The sequence below is a fragment of the Chlamydotis macqueenii genome, chromosome 27, assembly GCF_036417535.1.
Source record: "Chlamydotis macqueenii isolate bChlMac1 chromosome 27, bChlMac1.mat, whole genome shotgun sequence".
In the NCBI taxonomy this organism is placed as follows: domain Eukaryota; kingdom Metazoa; phylum Chordata; class Aves; order Otidiformes; family Otididae; genus Chlamydotis; species Chlamydotis macqueenii.
In genome coordinates, this window is record NC_141582.1 from 4956712 (window position 1) to 4979359 (window position 22648).

Sequence of the window (22648 nt, forward strand, 5' to 3'; positions counted from 1 at the left end):
TCACCAATGATGAACTTTGGAGCAATTAGTCTTAATGGTAAGGTAAATAGACAAGTCTTGCTTCATTTGATACTTAAGTAATGTTACTTGTGTTGAACTCAGTTATACTTTGAACTGTGAGATCAGGGCAAGCAGCACTTGAGTCCCTGGCATTGTTTAATGCAACTATTTAAAAAAAAAATAATTCTGGACATTGGAAGAAAAAAGCAAATGGCTTATTTCTTTCAAAACTGTACATTTTTTTCTTGTCATTGATCACGTAGTCCTATAGCTCCCTATGAGCACATCAGATGCCTCTAATCTAAAATAATTTCCAGCATATTCCTCAGAAGTACTGTAGATAATTCTGTTCTGTTCTGTTGATGATTAATCCTACAGGCAGACTGTGGATCTGCGGTATAGCAGTTTGTATTTTATGGTCTTAAAACTTCAGGTACAGTGATGCTTGCATTAAGGGCTGTAAGCTTTTTTCCTTACTGAAATTAGCGGATATTTTGTGAAAACATTTGGAATTGAGAAGAGCAAGGGAAAGAATCTGATAATTGGAAAAGGAGCAAGTGAAGGAGGAAGCTTTTCAACATCTCTTTGCAGAGGAGATTGAATGTGGAGCCCAATGTGGTTTTGTATACACACACACTGCATAAAATCATCAGTGGAGATAATTTGCTTTCTTCCATGCATCCAAATGATGAATAAAGAGCATTGCCCGTAATAAGTGTCAGCTTTCAATTAAATGCGCCCTATTCAGTAGTTGGCGCTTTCATGCAAGAACAAGCGCATGCCGATTGCTGATCTGCTGACCATCCGCAGCTCTCGAGTCTGGACAATTAAGCAAGCTTGGGGGGCGTATGAGAAACTCCTAGACGCGCGCAGTGCTGGCTTTGCTCTGTGGGCGCAGGGAGCTAGATGGCGCCGTCGGCCTGTCTGTTCCTCCGCAAATTTGGGTTCAAAAGGTGTGTTTCAGGTAAAGTGAGCTCATTGTTCTGCCCTCCAGTGCTTGGCCGGCTCTCAGTTGCACCCAAATGGAAGAGATGCTGCGTGTAAGCGTGGGCAGCGTCTGGTAGTTGGGTGCTGCTTTCTGGTGGCCTGTTTTAATTATCACTTAGGGTATCGGTTGTGGAAGTGGTGGTGTCTCATAAATAGTGCAAGCACATGATGTGTTTGGAGAGGCTGCTGCGTAATTGCTTCCCCGTGGGGTAAGGGGATGGTGGGCAAACTCGATAGCACGCCATCACTTGAGGCAGGGGCTGGGGTGTGATGAATTGTAAAATGATGTTTAGAAGCGTCAGGGCAGGTTTAAGACAGGGCTGTTCTGTAGAAAGAGGGAGGTCAGGGAGAGAAGAACAGACTCATGCAGAAGGACTGCGCGTTAATTAATGTTTGTTGTTGTTTCAAGTCTCTCACTTTGCTTCCTACCTCCCTTTCCATCTCACTTTGCTCTGCAGCCCTGAACATCACTTCTGTGCGATGTGTTCCGTTAGGAGCGCGAATGAGCCCGGCACAAGTTGTTGTGTGTTTTCAGTTCTTGGTAAGGTTGTGGATTGCTAAACCTTGTCTTACGGAACAGGGCTTTGAGATCCAGGACCTCTTGAAAACTGGCTAATTGGTAATAAAAATATTTCCATGCAAGTTGCACAACAGAGGCTTATGGAAATGCTAACTTGGTGGAGAAAATCCCAGTCCTGATTACAGCTGTTGGAGTCAGGCATGTAAATATTTATGCAACTTGAATTTTGGGGGCCCCAGCTGGGTTTTCTCCCTGTAGCATCGCAGGCTATGTCAAACCCTTGAACCTCCTTGTTGGGCTTGATCCGTACGCGCTCTGACGTTACTCAGAGCGACTCTCCATTTGCGTCTCGCAGCTATGGCAGAGGCGTGCAGTAACAGTTTCTGACCGTGTGGTGTGCTGCCTTTCAGCCGTTGTGTAACGCGCAGGGGTTGTGATTGGACACGGTACAGTTATACAATGTAGTGAGCCCAACCAGATTATAAGAATCCTGCTTCGGTATGTCTGCATCCTCTCGGGCTGCGGCTGGCGGCTCGGGCTGCGGCAGGGAGCGGTGGCTGGAGGAAGGGCAGTGCAGGAGCTGACTGAGGCTGTCTCTAGAAGCTGGTACAGGTTTCTGGAGGTAGGAGCTTCGTGGAATGCAGATATGGATGGGGATGATGACAAAACTTCAACTGCTTCAGTGTGGACATTATGAAGCAAGAAAACTTAAAGCTGACAAACTCTGTTTTTTAATTAACTAGGTTTCCGTGTCTTAAAAGATTTGAGGACTTAATCTTTCATTTAAAAATTGTTATAACTGTAAAGAGAGACTCAAAAGTATTTACACTCTTTCCTGTTTACCTTTAAACTTTGTCTTCCTTTTAATTTTTTTAACGGGAGAAATTTTTGAGGGGTATGTAATAAAAAAGGTTTTAAGAATGCTTGACCCCAAGCGTACAGCATGTTTGCTAGTTTTTGAAAGTTTCTTGAGTTCCAAGTCTTATTAAGTAAGTTATGTTAGTAGAAGTGAAATATTTATTTCAAGACAAGCTTAATAGGTCAGCTCAGTGTAAACTTTTTCAAGTGTAAAATCAGTTACTGGTTTTATATTGCTTACTGGACTAAACTGGTTCTCTTTCAGCAAGGGGTGAGTATCTGTTTCAAAAGTAGATGCAGGAATGCCTAAGCCTTTGGAGAGGAACTTCATATTCAGAGTTGAAAAAGTTGGCACATTACAGTGATTTGCTTAATAAATGGAATTTTTCCTAGATGAGTCTCTAACTTCACCTTTATTTTCATGTGATTAAGGTCTTGAGGGGAAAAAAAAAGTAGCTTTCATCAAAGTGCCAAGTCGAAGTACAAAGAAAGCTGAGAGAGAACCAGTGTGTGCTCAGGTTGCTTTCTGAGTGCCATGAAGGAACTTAATGAACTGTGTGTTAACATCCATAATAACGTGGAGGTATCTGAATTCTGAGATTATTAATGCTCCACGGGGAGACTGTAAGGACTGTGCGCTACTATAAATCAGGTTAATGTGTACCATAAGCAGTGAGGGAGGTGTACTGCGCTGCAGGTAAGACTATAGAGTAGTGCTGTGTTTTATAAAGAACAGTGATACCCTGTTCTGTTTTTATTTGCCATGAGCCTCATTGCTATCTGGAGAACACTCCAGGTGTTATTTGCTATCAGTCACTTGATGTCAAGCCGTAAAATTGTTATCTCCTAGATTTTGCTTACACGTCTTTGAAATGTGATCTTGTGACTTTTGTGTGCTTCTTGGTCTTCACTAGGGCTCTGTTAATGCAGACCATTGTGTACGCGGTGATGGGATCTCCTGTGGAGGGTGGCACACACGCTGCACGGAAATTTGGCAAAACTGTTGCCTATTGGAACAATAAAATGAGAGAGTAATGGGGTGAAAGGTGAGCGAGGAACGGCTTGGCCAATAATGCTTTTGACCAAACGCACCTTCAGGTTGACCTGTACTTACTGGAAATATTCATATTTCTGCTATTTTGGTTTCAAATTACAACCTAAGTAAGCTCTTTAATAATTTGAGTAACTGAACATGTAGTTTTTTGAAAGCTGCGAGATCCTTTGTTAAACATCTCATTCAGTTGGATTTAAGTCCCCTTCTCAACAAGCTCATTCACACAGGAAGTTAATGAGATTTAGCTAATGTGCTTTAAATCAACGGCAGGTTTGAGCTCAGCATAACTTTCCTGTGTGTCTTTGTGTAGACATGCCCTAATAACATTGGTCAGTTGTTAAGACGTACTATTCTGGATGGCGGTCAAAATACCAACCACTTAAAAATTCATTAGTGCCTACAAAGAAAGAATATGTTTGCGCTTGGAAGACGTGCTTTGAAGTGAAGTGAGAAGCTAACTCAGGACTGAAACTTCTTGAAGTGCCCGTCTGCGCTTGTTTTTTAAAACCTAAATGTTAGGAAGCCTGGGCATATTTAAAATAGATGTACTTTGTCTGCTGCTGCTGCAGGTAAAAGGAAATGATGTGAAGTGTTGCGTTAGGAATTTGAAGTATACTTTTCTTTTTTAAGTGTGGATGTAGTTTGCTCTTGAGTGGGAAGATCTTCTCTATAGCATTTAAGGACGTGATAGCATTTCAGTGCAATTTCATTTAATGAGAAGGAACTCTGGGTTCAGGAGGCACCTGGTAAAGACAAATCATGACTATTTTTTGGACCGAAGAGGCTTGGTTTCAAAACAGCCTGAGGAAAAGCTCTACTTAAGACTGAAGTGGGAAGACGTTTTTTAATGTAGCAAGAAAAGATTATACAGGGGTGCTGCGCAGCTTTTTTCGCATCTGTGAGATGGTCAGGATCCCCCGGAAGGTTGAAAAAAAGGCCTTTTGGGCACACCTACATAGCTGGAACAGTTTGTGGGGTAGAGGACCTCGCGGGCACCGTATCTGGGTACCCGATCTGGAGATGTAATACTCGTGGTCAGCACTGTGAAGCAATTGGACCTGTGGTTGCAGGTCTGCAGACAGTACTTTGGTTGCATCATGTTGAGTACTTGTTGGGCTTTATTAGCCTCGCTGATGAGGTATTCTCGATGAATCCTTTGAAATGGGGAGGACCATTTTGCTCTGTAGGAAAACATCAAGCAACTTTATGGACAACTTTAAGTAGCAAAGTTGCTGCTCTTTTGATTGCTTGTAGTTTGGTCATGAATATTTTAAACCTCCTTGATAATGCATTGTTTAATTTTTAACAATTTCTCAGAAAACAGTTTCTCATGCTTACTGCGTTGATGCTCTTAAAAAGCAGATGTGAACGGCTGTGGCAGGCAGGCTGGAGAGTGAAATGGGGGATCTTGTTCTAAGGATCTTCTGGTAATAAAAACAGCGTGACTCAGGACTTGTAAAAGGGAGGACACGTGTTAAGTGCAAACCACAGTGCTTGTGGCTTCCATCTGATGCACGGAAGACAAGATGTCCCTAATAACAGGAAGAGGAGTCTTTTTTTTTTTTTTTTTAATACCTTAATGGCACAAAATCAGTACAGAAATTTTGTGCAACAGGCCTAACAAGAGCCAGTAGCAATCTGGAGAAAGCTGCTGTTCCATAATTAACTGGGAGTTGCCCTGCTTTTGTGTTGAATTGTGTGTCTGGTCAGCTGTATCCTGTGAGTAAACTTGTCTAATTGGAGCCTCCACAAAATTCCTTAATTGTCTTGAGAGCGCAGGAGCACTCCTGTTCCCTTATCAGTTTGGTACCGTGTTTTGGTGAAGGAGCTTCTTCCAAAACTTCCCTGATCTCTTGGCATCCCTCCTGCCACCTTCTGCAGCCATCTCCATCTCCCTGGATACTCTCGTGCCGATCCAAGCTGTGTGTCTGCCCGTCTCCCTTCCCCGTGTTTCTTGGTGAACGTCGGCTGGCAGCGAAACTGTAAGCAGCTCTGTCCCACAGCATCCAGTTTCTCTGCAGTGTGTCCCTAGTGCTGTAGAGTAAGATTAGCTGCTTGGCCTTCACTTTTTTTAAACTGAACAAAGTAAATGTGGAGCATTTGTTACTGGCTTCAATTCCTCACAGCTGTCCAGCGCTGCAGGAACTGAGAGCGTCTCTTCAGTCGCAGTCTGCAGCGTGCCCCTCACACAGACAGCTCTGCACTGCTCACAGTACTGGGTACTGAGCAAGGGGAGTGGATTTTTAAACTGGTTTTATCTTCTGCTCAGACTTGGTACGTTTTAACAATAAAATAGCCTGATGAGCAGAGCGTCCAAGTGCCTTTCCACACCTCTGTTGTGTGTCTGTTGCCAAAAATGTGATTGCAGACGTAGAGGATGCCTTGATATGTATTTAAACACATCGTGTGCTTGAGTTTCAGAGATGCCAGACACTTGAAACTGCCATTGCAGGTGGTGAAACTCCAGATGTACCGCTGCAGTTTGGGTTCTTGGCCAGAAGTGTTGTGGGTTTATTTAAAATTTAAGTGAAGCGAACCTTGATTTATGTAAGGTTGGACAGCTTTTGGCTGAGTGTCATCTCTGCTTGCAGGGAAAAGTTGTTGTTATTCACATAGATCTGACAGCTAATTGGAAATAATAAATTGAAGATTGTAATTAAGCTGTCGCCTTAATTCGGTTCTAATCTCCTTAATGTATGCAAAAGACTGAGCTCTCCTGGCTCTTCAGCCATCTCTGAAAGCCAGAAAGGTCCTGGGTTGGATCTGACACCGCTCCTTCCTCGGGGCGGTGCGACACGTGCTTCCCAGGTGGCGTACCTACGCGGGTGCTCCCGGGAGCTTTTCCATCCCTGTGCTCTGAAGAATGTGCTGTTTCATTCCAGCTTGTTGTGTAACCAGGCCTGTTGTGCCTCCTTTACAAACACTGCCCTCGCACAGCGGGGTAGGGCCACCAAATGTAGGTCAGTTCCTGATTTTCTCTGGTCAGGGTGGAGAGGAGAGGACCACAGGTATTGATTAACTATTTAATTCTGTTTGACACTTCTACTGTGCTAAGAAAAAGGAGGGAATACACTTACTTTTCAGACTGCCAGGGGTTCTCCTTTTAACTCTTTTACCAGTGAGTTTACTTGTGTCCTGGACCTCCTCTAGCAGAACTTTGTGTTTGAGGAATACAGCAACCGCAGCTATAAGGTAGCCGGTTTCCATTTGTCTTTGCAGACAATTCTGCCACTTCACAGAGCAGTAAAACATTTGTGATTGTCCGGCAGCTTCTGGTTGCGGCTGTGGTTTTAGGGGGCCTGGTACTAGTTCTAAAATTCTGCAGCCCCATCACGGAAAGGACTAAATCAGGCTGCTTAAGTTGTGTTCAACTCCGTGCCCATTGCTCATGTTTATCTGCTCAGCTTTATGCTGGGTCAGCTGTCTCCTGTCCTCTCAAAGCAGCTGCACAAATCAGTATGGAAAGTCTAAAGTATTTTGGCTAACATCTCTGCATGGTGGGCGTGGCTCAGTTGGTAGAAATTTGAGATCCAGTTGGGATTTGGAACGACCCTCATGGTTTTAGAAAGTTTTTGGTTTGAGTTTGATGAACAAGGAAATACATAGAACTGCTTCCATCGTAAAGCTTCTGGGGGAAAGGGAAAAAAAAAAAACCAACCCTGCATCATTCTTACACTTTGGAAAAACAGTAATTTTCAGAGTTGAAAGTCATTGTGACGATCATGGGGGGAACCTGAGGTCAAGAACAAACTTCTCCCGAAGGGCTGACCTCTAGCTCTGCTTGCTGCAAACGTGGGGCGATGAACTCTGTGGTATTGACGGTGTATCCTGAGCACGGCACTGCTCCCAGTTCTTGGCAAACTGTTGACTCTTCTAATAGAAGAGAACCAAAATAATAATAGAACAAAACAAAACAAAAAAAAAACAAAGAGAAAATCCCCAGCAAACCGTTGCCCCAAGCACGTTGCAATGTGGAGGTCGGGTTGATATTGCTTTCCCCAATCTTTGCTTTGCTGAGCTCTAGATTCGAATGTTAAAGGCCCTCGAACGTACCGCTGTAGAGATTAATGCCATCACAGCAAATGGGAATTATTTTTTACGTTTGTAGTTGTTACTGGGTATTCTCAGACTAATACAAAAAAGTAGGGAACATTTTTAGTGTACTCCAGCCAAAAACTGTATCGAATGAAGCTGCTTCTAAAGAAAACAAAGCATGCAAGGGAGAATTTTTTGAAGTATTTTTTTTAGACAGGCTTGCATACAGTTTGGTACCCTGTGAAGCAGGTTTTCGTGCAGCCTGTCTTGGTATAAAGGCAGATTTCTCTGTAGGAAAGCCTTTGTTGTGTACTTGAGTGACTGTTTTTATTTGTGGTAGAGGTTCCAGAGTCATGACTTGCAGACGGAAGCTGCAGGGAGAAAAAGAAAAGTATGTTTTATTAGTCTTGCATTTTACAATTCAATCTCTGATGATTTTTATCTTTTTTTCTTTCAGTGAACTTTGAAATGCATTGTAACTTGTTTAAACAAAATAGGCACTCCCTTGGTCGTATAGAAAGTGTGGTACTGGTAGTTACGAAAATACAAAGCGTAAGAATTGCCATGTTGAGTCGAGCCAGGCACTCCTGTAGCTTTGTGTCGTGTCCCGATGGTGCCAAATCTGGAAGATTTGTGTGTCGAGGATAAGATAAGTATGTCAAAGATGCAGAGTGGCCGTTCCCCAGCCGGAAGGGTTTTCCTCCTGGGATCTTGCACCTGGACATCCCCTGCGGTAGGCTGCTGGATCCTGATCTTATCCAAGGCGTTGTGTCAGCTTTTGGCGTTCTTGGGTTAATCATGTATGAGCACTGCAGGTAACGTGGTGTAGAAACAGATGAGGGCTAATCGCTGTCCTGGTGGGGATTGCACTCCTCGCCTTTCTGCTTGATCCAAGGGGCAGGTAATTCATCGTACTATATGTGCATAGCTGGTGTTGAAGGAGTTTTATCTCTTTTTACAGGACTTTTCAGCTTCTGATCACTTCAGTGTTACAGAGGGCTGTAAAATACCTGAGTCGTCTTGTTTGGCTATGCTCCATTGGTGGGATAAGAGATCTGATAAAGAAGGATGATTCTTTCAGATAACCTGATCTCCTGCTGCCGAAAGCTTTCTGTTTCAGTTTGACACTTCTGATTGCAGAACTGAAAGTATTCTGAACATCTCTGGTTATCATCTGCCGTTAAGTGCAAGTTTAGTTGCCGAGTAGAAGCCAGAAGTGTTTGGAAGCTCGTTCTCCTCATTTTTCATTTCCCTGACACACGTATGTGCAGTGTTTGTGTGCGTGTATATGCGTGTACACAAACACACAGTCCCTCCCTCTAGGAAAAGTAGCAGATCAGACTATTTTTGCCTGGTAATTTGGAGCTGCTTGTTCATCATCGTCTGGGAACCCTCATCCAAACGCTGTCGTTCTAGCTGTTGTGTTTCAGCTCTCAAGAATTAATACAAAGCACTGTTTATTTGCGTGCTCTCCTGATGTAATTCTCAAGAACAATTCCTGAGCAGTGGTCACATCTTCTTTGAGAAGATAGCAGCCTTACTGTTTTGCAATGCAAAGTAAAATAGGATTATATGGTCTTTCCTCTTGCCTCAGTGAAGATGCTAGTTAATGCTAATTAAGAAGCTTATCGTGCTGGTGTACCTTAAACCAGCTCTCCTGAATGGCAGGTTTCCTGCTGGTGTTTATTGGCCTGGCTGCCTTTGTTAGGGAGGTGTAATTCTGCCCTTTCCCTTTTCGTTTCCAATCTGAGATGATAAAGCTGCCAAGGTAAACTACGCCTGTCTCCATCACTGATTTTCTTGGAGAATAAAATAAGTCTACATTGACAGAAAAAGGCAAATTCTTTTATTTTTCCTTTTCTTTTTGTATGTGCTTCAAAAAAGCCCTTGTGCCTTTGCAGTAAAAGTAAACAAAACCCCTCAAAAAAAAAAAAATAAACCCCACCCCAGACACCCCCACTGCCCCCAAAGCTTTAACTGGTGTCTGTCTCTTCCTCCTCTCTGACCTGTTCACGTCCGCTCTCAGACCTGCACAGGCAGCTTTGAGACAAGCTTTGAGGAGACATCACCTGTGCACAAACTCAGAAGCAGACAAACTCATTTGAAGTTGCTCTTCCTGTCTGGAGATTTGCACTTTTGAAGGGGAGTCTGTGGTTACTGTAAAAATGGGAATGCCTTTTTTCAGAACAGTGTGATGGTGAGTACTCAAAGTAGTCTTCTCCTTTACTCTGAAGTTCAAGTGAGAAATAATTAATTTGCTGTCTTAATATTTCCTTTAAGAAACAAGTCTTAATTAAACCCATGTTTGAAGGCACTACTTTCCATTCCATTTTTATTTAATTAGGAGTGCTTCAAGGGTATCTCAGTGCCCAAGTAGTATTTCTTATGTACGTGTATTTTCTCTCTTGAAAAGTTACATCACTTTGAAAGATTAATATCTTTCACCTCAAGTAACCAGAATTTGCTAGCAAATGGGCAATTAACAGCTATTAAGAGGTTCTACAATATTAGTACTCTAATTTTTCAAACAGTCCTAAACTGCCCCTAGCAGAAGGGTTATTGTCAAGTTTCATTATTATTGCAATTACACTAGACGTTCAAGCTGCTGGCGTTTTCCTGAGCAGTGTTTTGGAAGAGAGGCTTAAGAAAAAAACCCAAACTCTTCTTTTTCACTTTCTAATACATACAGAACTGTGTTTTTTGAATGTCCATTAGCTGCATTTCCACCTCTAGCAATTAAGTTGAAAATGTCATTAACTTATTTTTGAAGTAACGCCAATGTGCAGTGGGTTTTTTTTTCTTGAATGCATTCCTGACTTGGCAGAAAATTCACTCAATATGATTCTGAAGAGGCCATTTTTGAGGTCCTGTCATGACTTTCATCTGTAGCTTAGCTTGTTTCATCTGCAGCTGTCTGCAGCTGCACTTTCTTTTTTTGGAGCTCGGTAATCACAGGTTTATGGCGGTTCTGTGCTGACCTGTGGGAAGTTTAGGTTCAAATCTGTTTATTCGTGTTCCTTAGTCTTGGAAATGGCAAAAGGGCGCGTGACCATGGACTGGCAGGTCTGATTTAAGGAGCAAACGTGGGAAAACTATACTGTAGTGACTCAGCTGGGAAAACAAAAGAGGACCAGTAAGCTGTGCGATCTTTCCTGTTCCTGTGCCAAAACAGTAGTGATGCTAATTAAAACGCACAATTTTATCCTGAAGCAGTTCCTTCAGCGTCATCAGGCAGATGACTTGGAGCGTCTCTCGTACTACTGGAATGATCCCGGGTAGGGGGTGTTCAGCAGAAAGGGCTGTTTCTGTCTGAAACAGGCTCGCTGAAAGTCAGGTGTGCTTCGCTGTCCATCTAGTCTAAGCGTTTTGGGGTGCTTTTTATTTTAAAATAAGTTGTTATAAAATGAAGGATTTAGTTATACAGAGGTGAACTTGTAAGTCTACAAATCTGTGCTCTTTGAAGAAGCACGAGTATTGTTTGCAGTGGATGTTCAGTAGCAAGCTGTTTCGTGTCGCCGTGTAGCTGGAGTATGGGTGTACTTTGTTCCCAAAAAGTTCTATGGAAATGACTGTGAAATTGAAACAAAACCAGAGTTTAGATATACCACTAATAATTGAAGACCATAAGAGAAGAATCAGAGAATAATCACAGTATTCCCATCCTGAAATAATTTTAAATACCATCAGCTTTATCTTTAAGTGATAATCTGCTAATTATCTGTCAAAAAGGAATGATAAAAGTTGGTGAGTCATCAGCATGAAAAGAAGCCAAGGCTGCGCAGCGTGTGTGTTTGTACATATATCTTGGGTAATCAAGAAAAAATTAATTTGTTCGATTCTAGGTGCCATCGATGCTAATGATACTTAGAAAAGCAACCCTAATGTTCCAGCCAGATTACTGAGCACTTCGTGATTCCTGGAGGTGCAGCTGTTTCACTTGGAAGTTCTCCTTAGTACCCGTACTCTCATCCCAGAAGCATCCTCTTGCGTACTGTATGCAAGTCCTTGACATTCTGGAAACGATGGGGATCGGTAAGAACACCGCTTCGAAATCGGTGGAGGCGGGAGGCTCAACAGAAGGCAAATATGAGGATGAATCGAAACATCCCACCTTTTTCACCCTGCCCGTAAGTAACACGTTCAGTTCCAACATAGTCAAGCTGGGTGTGAATCGGTGAACAACGCTTTGTTCCAGTCATGCTGTACAAACCCTTTGCTTTCCCAAGTAGTTAGCAAAGCCTCTTTTGCCACTTGTTACTGTTTATGGATAAACACAGTCGGTTATGGTGGCTGTATTTACATCACGTGTGTGCTCCAAAGCAGTGCTGTTTGCAGGACAGGAGATTCCTCCAGCAGTTTGTGGTTGGAACAATTAACTGTCCTACTGCAGGATGCACCTGTACATCCTGAATTTCTTGACTAAGAGTAGCAGGCAACAGCAGGGAAACATTTGTTTGTTGTCTTTTACTTACCCAGATTTTCAGTTGTACATGCCTGCTTCTTACGAATTCTTCCAGTCAGTCTGCTGCTGGTTTCTCCCCACCCTCAGCTGACGCTGCCTGGGCTTTGAGGAGCTGTGTGCGATGTCTTCCAGTTTCTGTATATTCCTAGACCTGCTGTTAGAGAAATGATTGCTTGCCATGCCCGTAACATTCTCTGACAAAATGTCAAAGGCAGATGTCAAGTGCCAAGGGAGAACACTGAGTGACATGAGGTATGATTGCAGAGGAAATGTTTATTTTAAGACCTTGTGTTTCTGGTTTTTGTTTTACTTTCAAGGTCGTGATAAATGGTGGAGCAACATCCAGTGGTGATCAGGATACAGAGGACACGGAGCTGATGGCCATCTATACTACAGAAAATGGCATAGCAGAAAAGGTATGTAGTGATTTCCTTCTAGGTGAGAACTCATTCTTGCTTTTTCAATTCTGTTATTTGTTCACATTGGTTTTACTTGTCTGAGAGATTTTCTTCCTCTAATCAAACACGCTGACTTGCAGATTCAGATCAGGCTTGGGGGAGTACTGTCCTCATGACTCTTCTGGTCACACGTTGAGGTTGCAGAACATGCGGAATGACTCAGCAAATGTTAGAAGCAGTTAATGCACTTTGACCTGGCACCCAAATTCATAATATGCAATTTTTTGATGTCTTCATTTCCACTGGCCTTTTGCATGGTTTTCCTGATAAGGCCATTCTGTTCTGTTCGTCAGTTCTTGACTTTTTCTGCATTTAGTCAAGTGAACGGGTGGTGTTAAGCACCTTTAACAGAGGAATCTTTCCCACTCTCTTTCCAAATTTATTCCAACCTCCAGCCTCGTGAACTTGATTTTTCTAATCCTTCTTTCAACAGGAGTGCTTTTTATGATTTAGTTACAGTTTTGTGAACAAAGTTTAGATGTTCTATAAAAACCCTTGAACGTTTTTCCTTAGGATAATGATGATTGTATCTTGGGTATTCAGAAGGACCTAGCTGAGGCCTAAAAGACCAATTTCGTTTTCATTTTACCAGCTTTTCTCAATTCCGTCATTCCTCAAGCCTTTTTAATAATAATCTTGCAAGAAGAGACATGTGAATCTAAGCTTTTGTTTAAAATAAGGAAGAGGATTACAGTAAATCTGAACAGCAAGTTCTTCCAAAATGTTTCTGTCTAATTGGCTTTGTGGTTAAGCCTTATCTCTGAAAAGCCTCAGTTTGACCGAATGTCCTAACTGAAAGAAGAACAAAACTCTTGGTTTCAAGCAAGAGCATCATGATGATCATGTCTTTGAGGCTGTAACTTCTATTGAGGCAAGGATGATACCAAGGGGTGTACTTAAGGTTTTCTGACGTGGACATTAAAACTTACTTCTGAATTTCATGTATAAAATGTACCCTAAACAGGTGGTCTGACAGAGGTCTTTGTGCGTTACGTGAATGAATGCCACAGCGTGCCTTTGTGTAGTCTCTTACGGATAGTCTGCCTGGATGTCTGAATACATCTCCGCGGCCATCTTGGTCGTGCTGATATCTGAATGGACAAATTTTGGCAACCGTTGACATGAGTACGTGTGTGGTGGCTGAGTTCTGGAGCATGCTCAGGCTAGCGTGGAGAGAGATAATCTGATAAAAGCCTTGAGCAAAAGGGGTTGGGATGAAATTGTGCAACTAAGATTAGCGATCTCTAGACATTAAAACATGTCTTGATGTCCTGTTTTTACCAAGCATGTATTTTTCTCCTTTCCACTTGATCCCTGTGATCAGAACTGTGATAATTCACCTTAAAGAGAACAGGAGCTTTTAATTGACCTAATCTGAGTTAAAGCTTTGCTGTAGCTGGATGAACAGTGAGAGGAGGGACTGTAGCAGTTAACAGCCTCACGTATTAAGATATATTAAGTATTTGGGGCAAGTATTTCTGGTAATCTGGGCAAACCTCCTGCTTTTCACTTACAGTAAGTGTGTGCATGGAGCGTGTTTGTTCTCGGCTTTCCATTCTTCTTGAGAGATCATTCACCAAAAAAGCAAATGAAAGGCCTTGAATAAAAAGCCTTTAACAAAGAGGACTGAAATATACTTAATTGCTGGAGAATGCCCAGTGCTTACATTGTCTGGCAATGTTTGTTAGCTGAAACAATAAACTCTTAGCCCAGGTGAGAAATAACTGTATTGCTGCATCCCTGTCAAATAATCAATACTATGTTGCTTATTGCATAATATAATTAATGTGAAGAAGATGTTGACTCTTTATTTAAGGTATTTCTCTAAAGGCCTTGCTCCCCACAGATCATCAGTTTGTTTTTTTTTTTTTGTCCTTCCCACTAGTACTTGATAACAGAGCCTTTGTCTTGCTCTGTTGGTGTCATCTTCTGGATTTTGGAGTCGGTTTGTTGGTTGGTTTGGGGGTTGTGGTTTTTTGTTCCCCAACATTTTTGCTCCACCTTTGTCTCATTTCCCCCCTGTTTATACTTATTCTGTGCTTTTTTGTGTTGTTACATTTAAAATAATAACTTAAAAAAAACTAGTCTCTGATCGGTATCGTGTTCCAAAGGTGCAGCTCCTTCCCAGCAGTTCCCTACGGCACGCTGTGGCACACTTGGCAAGCACCAGCACCCAGTCAGTACGTTAAACCAGCAGGCACACGCTGGAGGTGTGAAAGGGCCGGTGACTACCCAGTGACTTGTCAGCGGGATGCTCAGACCTCGCCCTGGTTCTCAAATTCCTCATTGTTTCGTCTTGGACATTTTAATGTCAGTTCACTTGAGCCATTATCTGCTAAAGGTTTAGATCAAGGCGAAAGCTTCCTCTTCCAAAGCAGAATAAGTCTGGCATTTGGAAGGAATGAGGAGTACCCTGGAATTTTTTCAGTTGGTGTCCAAAGAGAGCTTTCTACTTGCCATGGATGAGTTGGCTTGTTCCTTGGCCTGGTGCCTGCTCATCTTTTTGTTCTTTGCAGACAAATGTAATCACAGGTGGAAGGCTCTGAAAGGATAATAAACTTACTGGACGCGCCATGGTCTTCCTGGTCAAAACAGGTCGTCATTTCTGACTTCTGCTGCTGCCCAAATATGAGAGGGAACATAATATAGTATAATAGCAGGTGATAAAATACAATAGCAGGTGGAAAAGTTAAGGAATGTACTTCATGCAACCTTATACAAAGAAAAAATAGTGTTTGGCACTAGGTGGAACAATTGGGTAGCTACTGAATATTGGTCTGGCAAAGTTAGGAAAGCTAGAAGAGAGCCCAAAAGATGGGTTTTCAAAAGGAAGGGGCCAAAACAGAGTCACCAATCTGCACAGACCACTTACTGGCTTTTTAGAGGATCTGGTGTCCTGCATGGGAACATCACGAACTTTGAAAATCCCGTTTCTGTCTGTCCTTGGAAGGAGTAATGCAGGTTGCTCAGATGGGGAACTCTCTACAGTTTGTTCTCCTAAAGTTATGCTGCTGTTTCGGTTGCTTCAGCGAATATTGATGTGATTCATGAAGCCAGCAGTTAATTTCTCCTGATACCTCTCTGTTCCTTCCTCAGGGGCAGATGTTGTAACCATTCTTACTCTTCTGTCATGACCTCTGCCTCCCTGAGGTGTGTGATAACTCTTAGTCACAATGTCGAATTAATAGGCAGTAACATTGGTGGGCGAAGTTCTCAGGTGGAGCCAGTGATGCAGTGAAATAGAGGGGAGGTGAGGCAATCATACGCATATTTTTAAATATATATGTGTGTGTTTGTATAGCTTCTGGGGAGAGGTTAACAAAACTGCTTTATAAAAACAGAATGTATCACAGGAGCTTCTCCGGGTGAATCTTCGTTTTCCTGAGCAAGTTCTAAGAAGCAGCGTCTAGTGATGATGAATATCCTGCTGTTTGTCCATAACTACGTAGGCTGTTGAGCCTTCCTCCTTGTGGGTCAACCGCTTTGTGCCCTGCCTTGGATCTACACATAATAGCATTGACATGAGGATGTACATGTTTTTCCCTGAGTTCCAGTTAGAGACGAGACGTGTACAGGTTTACTGCCGTCAGTGCTCTCCCTCCAGTATGAGGTGGGGCTCTAAAACTCAAGTTCCTGATTTTTATTATTTGTTGTTTTCAGACAATCAGCTCAGGAGAGCGGTCTTTCATTTTTCAGTCAATGAAAAAGTGACGTTGGTGCTGCAGATTGGCAAGGATGAGCTGTGCAGTGAACAGTTTCCCCTGTTGCTCTGTTTAGGAACTGTACCTTATTTAAACTAGCTCTGGTGAGCAGATTGCGCGGTGCTTAACGTTGTTTAAAAGACTTCTGAAATTAGTGTTTCTGTATTGTGCTTTTCCGTTGTAATGCCCTCAGCTTTTCCATAGCGGTGTGGTCATTTACACTCTCTGAATTTGAATTAATCCAGTGGCAGTTGTTTTCCCAACAAACTGGCGGTAAGAGGGAAGTACCGTGGGTCAGTGTGGCTTCCCTGACCTTGTAGATGATAAACCGAATGGAGATTATCTAAGCATAATCTGTGGATGTGTTGTGATTTTTGAAGAAGTAGAGACCATTTGAGGCCAAGTCACAAGCCTGGCAGAGTTCCCAGTCTTTGTGTAAGGCTACTTCGCATGCATTTGTTGTGTTCTAGTGTGGATTAGGTCCGAACAGTAGTTATATAAGGGATTTTTGTGGTAGTTGAGCTGAAATGATAAAATCTGATATTTCCTCCTGCTTTTGTTGCTGGGCTTTGGAGCATTGTGGTTTTGTTCTCAGGAATTTCAAAACCAGAGAGTTTGAATGAAACGATTCCACTTCGTTATAAAGGAGAAATTACTGAGCTGAATCTTGTTTTAATGGAAAATCTGCAGGGACTGTGATGCGTGTGTGGTCAGGTGTCTGTTAATCTCTGCGAACTGGGGCACATGGCGGGCCGGAACGCGGTCTCGCTGAAATTCCTGCAGGTTTGGAGGAACTCCGCTTGACTAATGCAAACTGGCAGTGGGTGTATTTAGTTATAATGTTTAGCGTTTTTTCTCAACTGCCTGAATGTGGAGTGGAAGCAAAAATAATAAATCTTGTGGCTAAAAAAGGTTAACCAAGAATGAAATTGAGTAAGAATTAAGCGGGGAAGCAATTACTGTAATGACAAACTGTCTTGCCTGTGATTTTGGTCTCTTATGCAAGGATAGCCATTCTGCTTTGAAAATAGCCATTGTTGACTCTTCTACTTAGTTCTGATTCTTCTTTTTTTTTTTTAAATAAACAGTTTTGTCATGATAATCCCATTTTTTGGACACCTTTTAGCTGCCAGATCAGTTATATCATGAAAGAGCAATTGTTGTGTTAGTATAAATAAGCAGGGCATGGCTTATAGAAGCGAATGTGTTTGGTGCAGACTCAGTGGCTACAGCTGGAGATGAGCTTGTCATCATCAGAGGTAAAAGGCTTTAAACATGGAACGTATCAGCATTGCTTGGGAGTGCTACAGTGGCCTTGGAGTATCTGGGAACGGCCTGATAGCTCAAATTCATTTATTCGTGTGTAACAGTAACCTACTGTTGTCCTTTGTGTTCTCCCCGCTTTTTCTTCCTCCCCACCTTTCCACCTTCCTGTCCCAACAGAGCTCTTTGGCAGAGACGCTGGACAGCAGCGGCAGTTTAGACGCACAGAGAACTGACATGATTTACACTATCGAAGACGTTCCTCCTTGGTATCTCTGCATATTTTTGGGGTTGCAGGTAATGTTTCAAAACAGCTATAGTATTTTTCTCTGTAACTTTTAAAGCTTGGTTAGCGTTTTCTGTGCAGTTTACTGCCTTTGTGTGTATGTTAATTTTATGCTTCCCACGCTCTCGCATGTTGGAAGAAAGTGTTAAGATAGCTTCTTCTGAAGCAGATCACAAATATTACTGTGTTGATAATGATCTATATTATTGTTTGCTGGCTTATGCACTTGGGAGATTCACTTTAATATTTAGCCTTTGAAGCAGCTCTTAAGAAATAAGCTTCGGAAAGTGACATTTGGCACCTCTGGAATTAAAGATAGAGAGAGATAATGATTTAGTCCTGAAATCTTGCATATTAAAGCTGCTACTGTCACCATTTCAATTCTGCAAGCTCGATAGCATCATCCTGGACCTGTGGGCTCGCTAGGAAGCGGGGCAGGCAAATTCTGCACTCCTTGGAGCAAGAGCGAACGCTTCCCGCAACGAGTAGGGCTGTAGTGGTGAGCTGGACCCTGCTGCCAGCTCAGCCAGTCACTTGTGTGAAGCGGAGCAGCGCATTTCACCTCCTTTCCTTCTCCAGTGGTAATAATATCTGTCCCACAGGAATGCTGAGAATTTGTTAATATCTGTAAAGTATGTTGCGATTACCAAACAAGTGCATTCCAAAGCATCCTTTTTATTTCTGTCTTTCCTCAAGGATGGGCAGTTCTGTAGGGATTATATTTCTATTTGCATTTTTGAATATGATGACTCTTGCTTGTTTGTTTGCTTAATATATTTGGATCAAAAAAGAATTAATGAGTACCTGAGTTCTGGTGCTTGTGAGCTTACTTGCAGCCTAGTTTGTGGGTGCTCAAGGTTTGTTTTTAAGCTAATGCTTTTTCACACGGTTGAAAAGGGAGTTACTTATCTGCTTGTCTGAGTTAGAGGCTGTTTTCAGCGCAGTTACCTAGATACCTCCTCAACAAGAGCAGTAGCCATGCAGCGATGTAAATAACCTACTTTATCCTGCAGAAATAGCGATCATTAGCGACAGGCCAGTGACAGCTTGATGTGGAAGGAGAATACTTGAAGAAATGTTTAGGAGCAGGAAGCGAGAGCTTTGGTAGCTAATTCAAAAGCAAAAGTATCCAATGCAAAAGAAGAGATGGTCATACCTTTATTTACTTATTAATATTGACTGCAGTATTAACAAACCGTTTTTCTCTTCCCAGCATTACCTAACGTGTTTCAGTGGAACTATAGCAGTGCCCTTTTTGCTCGCTGATGCCATGTGTGTTGGATTTGACCAGTGGGCTACCAGCCAGTTGATCGGGACCATTTTCTTCTGCGTGGGCATCACTACGTTGTTACAGACAACTTTTGGGTGCAGGTGAGATTCGGGACTTGTTTGAAGTTGTTGAGATGGTGATAAGACTAAACATCTGTGGGGATTTCCAGGGTGCAGTCCGAGATCCAAGAGGGAGGTGTAGTCTGTTTTCAAGGGATAAACATGAAACGGGAGATGGCAGGTCAAATACAGGGCGGTTAGGGAAAGCTTTTGGAAAGCTGCTCCCAAAAAAAGGTGGATCTGAAATCAGAGAAGAGGCGTTCCAAGGGTAAGAAAATACAGCAGGAGCAGGGAGAGGGAAGAAGGAGGAGGGAAATTCCTGGGGACAGAGAAGGTGGAAGTGTTTCTGGGGGAAAGGAGAAATTCATACACCTTGGTAAGGAGGAACTAATTCTGGTGGTGGTAGTAGTTTCTTGAATGATACTGTATTCTTGCCGGTGTTTAGGTGGTTGTGATTAGTCCTACAGCAAATTGTATGCTTGTTACCGTGAAGTGGCTGTCAAATTAAAAAAGTAGGGAAAAATGAGGAGGGTAACTCTTTGTTCTCTGAACTGAGTGTCTGTGTTACCTTCCAATACAAACAAACCATTTGTTTTTATTTGGTGGTTGCTCTGAGTTGCAGGCAATGATCCTTACAGGGCTGCCTGCACCTCTCCTTTGGTCTGCCCTCCTTAGGAGGATCCGAGAGGCCAATTCAGGTGTTAGCAAATACTTGTAAAAATCTGGTGCTGGTGAGAACAGGGTGTTGTAAGCTTTATTAACATGAAGATAAATCTTTTTTTAAAAAATGTGTATTCTACAGTAAACACTGCAGAGAGATGTTTGACATGTTTACTTAAACTTCTGTTGACTCTGCCTGTGAGAACCAGGAATAGCTAAAACCTGCAGAGTTATTTCGTCGTCTTCTTGAATAAACCAAGAGTGCTAAGTAAAACCAGAAGAAAACTGCATGTTTTAAGAGTATGCCCTCATATGGTGACTTGAGTCATTCAAGGGTCATTTAGTTCAATTTAAGAACAATATGAGCTGAAATCTTACGTTCCAATAGAAAATGGACAAACACCTCCCCACATTTTAAATGATTTATCTAAGAAACAGAATCTTTGGGTGGAAAATGATCTCAGTAGGGTGCAGAAGGCAAGCCTGTGGTAGTTCACTTGCAGTTGTAGATCAGCTTTTCACTGAAAAATTTCCCAAATATTTCAGGTTTTCCAAGGTAATCTTTAGCTGCTATTTTAGTTAGCTTTCTTGTCATTTTTCCTTTTAAAAAACCCTTCCCTTTATTTTTTATTATGTCCCACTGAACTTAAAAAATCGCTCCGCTGTTTTGTATGAAAAGTTCATTCTGATGGCAAAGCAGCATCATGAAAGTTGTTGAAAGAGAAGATTTCCTTTCCCTAATGTATTTTCTTTTAGTCAAGACTACCTGCAGTTAATAATCATATTTTCTGCCTGATTGGCTCTTTGTCCTCTTAGAATCATAGAATCATAGAATAGTTAGAGTTGGAAGGGACCTTCAACGGTCATCTAGTCCAACCCCCCTGCAAGGAGCAGGGACATCCCTGACTAGATCAGGTTGCTCAGAGCCTCATCCAGCCTGGCCTTGAACGATTCCAGGGATGGGGCTTCCACCACTTAGGGTAGCTTCCCTTAGCTGTAATCATAAATTTTCAAGTACTTCATCTGAAAGGAGGCAGAGCTGTGCCCTTTGGTGTTTCTAACCTCTCTTTTAACAGGAGGGATGTATTTTTTCCCCATCTTCTATTTATGCTCTGTCTAGGGAGTCCAGGGATTGTTGGCCTAGGCAGGAACTCGAAGATCGTGTCTTTTATTGCTCAAATTTGAGTGTCTCCTCTCTGGATTTACTGAAGTTTAAAATCTGCCGGTTTTGTGAGAAGTGCAGAGTTGTGGATGGAGACGAGCTCGGAGGGGAGCTTGGCTTTCCTGTGCTTTTTCCAGCTTGCTGCTTCTGTCTCAAATTTATCAGAAAAAGCTTTGTTTTTGTGCTTCCTGAGACTTGTATCTCTTCACAGAACTGAAGTTTGTCATACTTTGTTTTTCCCCCTCACTAACCTTGGGCTCTTTGTCTTTATTTCTTACTGTAGAGTGATCTGGGGCTCTTGCAGAAACCGGTGTGGTCCCGTCGGTTCGAAGTGCTCTGTCCCTTCTGTATAATCCCACCTCTGCCCTCTGTGGTGTTTTGTTTTGCTTTTCTGTGGCACTGAACGCTTGCATGTGCTTATATAGTGAAGAGGCAATTGTGTTTGGGTCTTAAAATAAGTGAACCTGTATTTAAGGAGAAACTTTCCACGGCTGAATGTTTTATAAGTATGTAACATCGGATTCTGGTTTTATGTAAGGGTGGGAATGAGATATAGCAGTGACGTTCTCGAAATAAGATTTTAAAGTATTTATTGGCGAGTCTGTCAACTGCAAAGTGTTTCAGCAAATAGAGCCGCTACAGTTTCAAAAGGTCAAATTCCGTGGCTTAGAGGTCCTTAAAGATGAATTTAGCTCAATTACGAGGCGGGGTTGTGGTCAATTTGGTACCCGTACTAATTTTAGGAATTCGAGCTATTTATTAGATTATGTAATAAGCCAAAGGATTTGGCGAGGATTCAGGGTAATTAGTATGACTGAGACGATCAAATACAGCTTTAACATACCTAAACACTTTAGATTTTTTGTGTGCCCATCGCTACGTTGTCTAAGCATTCTTACATCTGTGTGAAATGTTAAGATAATGAAGACATTTCCAGATGACTTTGGCTGCATAAAAAGCTTTGCCTTCACGAGGGCTGCTGCCACAATTGAGCAACTTGACAATTTAGATGTGAAATTAAAATGATACCCCAGCCATAAGCTGGTGGTACTTCAACCCACTAGCAATGAATGCCTGGCTTAGCAATCGGCAAGATGTTTCGTAAGCCATGTTCCAAACTGCAGCTGTCTGGTCAGAAAGAGACTGATAGTAGTTGGCTGATTTTGAGTAATAAGTTTAAAAAAAAAAAAGTTTTTTTCCTGCTTAGGGGGAAAAAAAAAAAAAGAAGCAATATTTTGAGCCTTCTAGCCCTTTTGGTAAATATTCCAGGTTACCCATCTCAAATAAAGGCTGAGCAGATAGCCAAGCGAGATGTACTAAGATCTTGTTATTCGATGTGTATGCAGTGTATTTCACGTGAATCAAAACTCACAGCCTGGATCGGAGCCTCAGTACAACTGACTTCATTGCTGCAGAATGCCTTTGTAACGTATCTTTACAAAATCATTAGGAGAGGGGACAGAGTGCTGTGTAGGTGGGATAGAGGAGTAACAGCTTGTTACAGGTATTGCGTATTTCACTGTGGGCACCACCTTGCCCAGTTTGCTTAATAAACCTTGAACAATAAGGTGAATCATTCACTCGTAGCTACCAACTGTTTCTTCACCAAAGGTAAAGCTTTGATTTTTGCTTGAAGAACCTTAGAAGGGAATTGTGTGCCAGTCGGGTGTGCTCGGATGGCTCGTGTATTTTATGAGGTTTGACTTTCTAACACAGTTTTCAACATTTGTAGTAGGTAGGTCAGCTTTTCAGATTGCCCATGGCCCAAACTCCTCTCCGGTGGTAGTTTACAACTGCTCAGGCTTCCTGCCTGTGAACTTTACAACTGCTGTTAGTAACATGCTTCTGGTTTGATCTTTTCTGTGTTAAGGGT

At 42.3% G+C, this 22648-nt stretch overlaps 1 protein-coding gene across 9 annotated transcripts in view; it reads left to right on the plus strand.

The window, feature by feature from the left end:
* SLC23A2 (solute carrier family 23 member 2) overlaps window positions 1-22648 on the plus strand; it is a 68752-nt gene that overhangs the window by 25694 nt on the left and 20410 nt on the right. For 7 of the 9 annotated variants that reach the window (XM_086768031.1, XM_086768032.1, XM_086768034.1 and 4 more), the window contains 4 exons: window positions 11297-11581; window positions 12234-12332; window positions 17519-17635; window positions 18838-18995. In XM_086768031.1, coding sequence (XP_086624157.1) covers window positions 11450-11581; window positions 12234-12332; window positions 17519-17635; window positions 18838-18995 — 506 coding nt within the window. In that variant the 5' untranslated portion in view covers window positions 11297-11449. Of the gene's footprint in view, window positions 1-2020; window positions 2130-9484; window positions 9652-11296; window positions 11582-12233; window positions 12333-17518; window positions 17636-18837; window positions 18996-22648 lie in introns of those variants that run through there. The other 2 variants (XM_086768038.1, XM_086768037.1) reach the window with 2 other exon arrangements.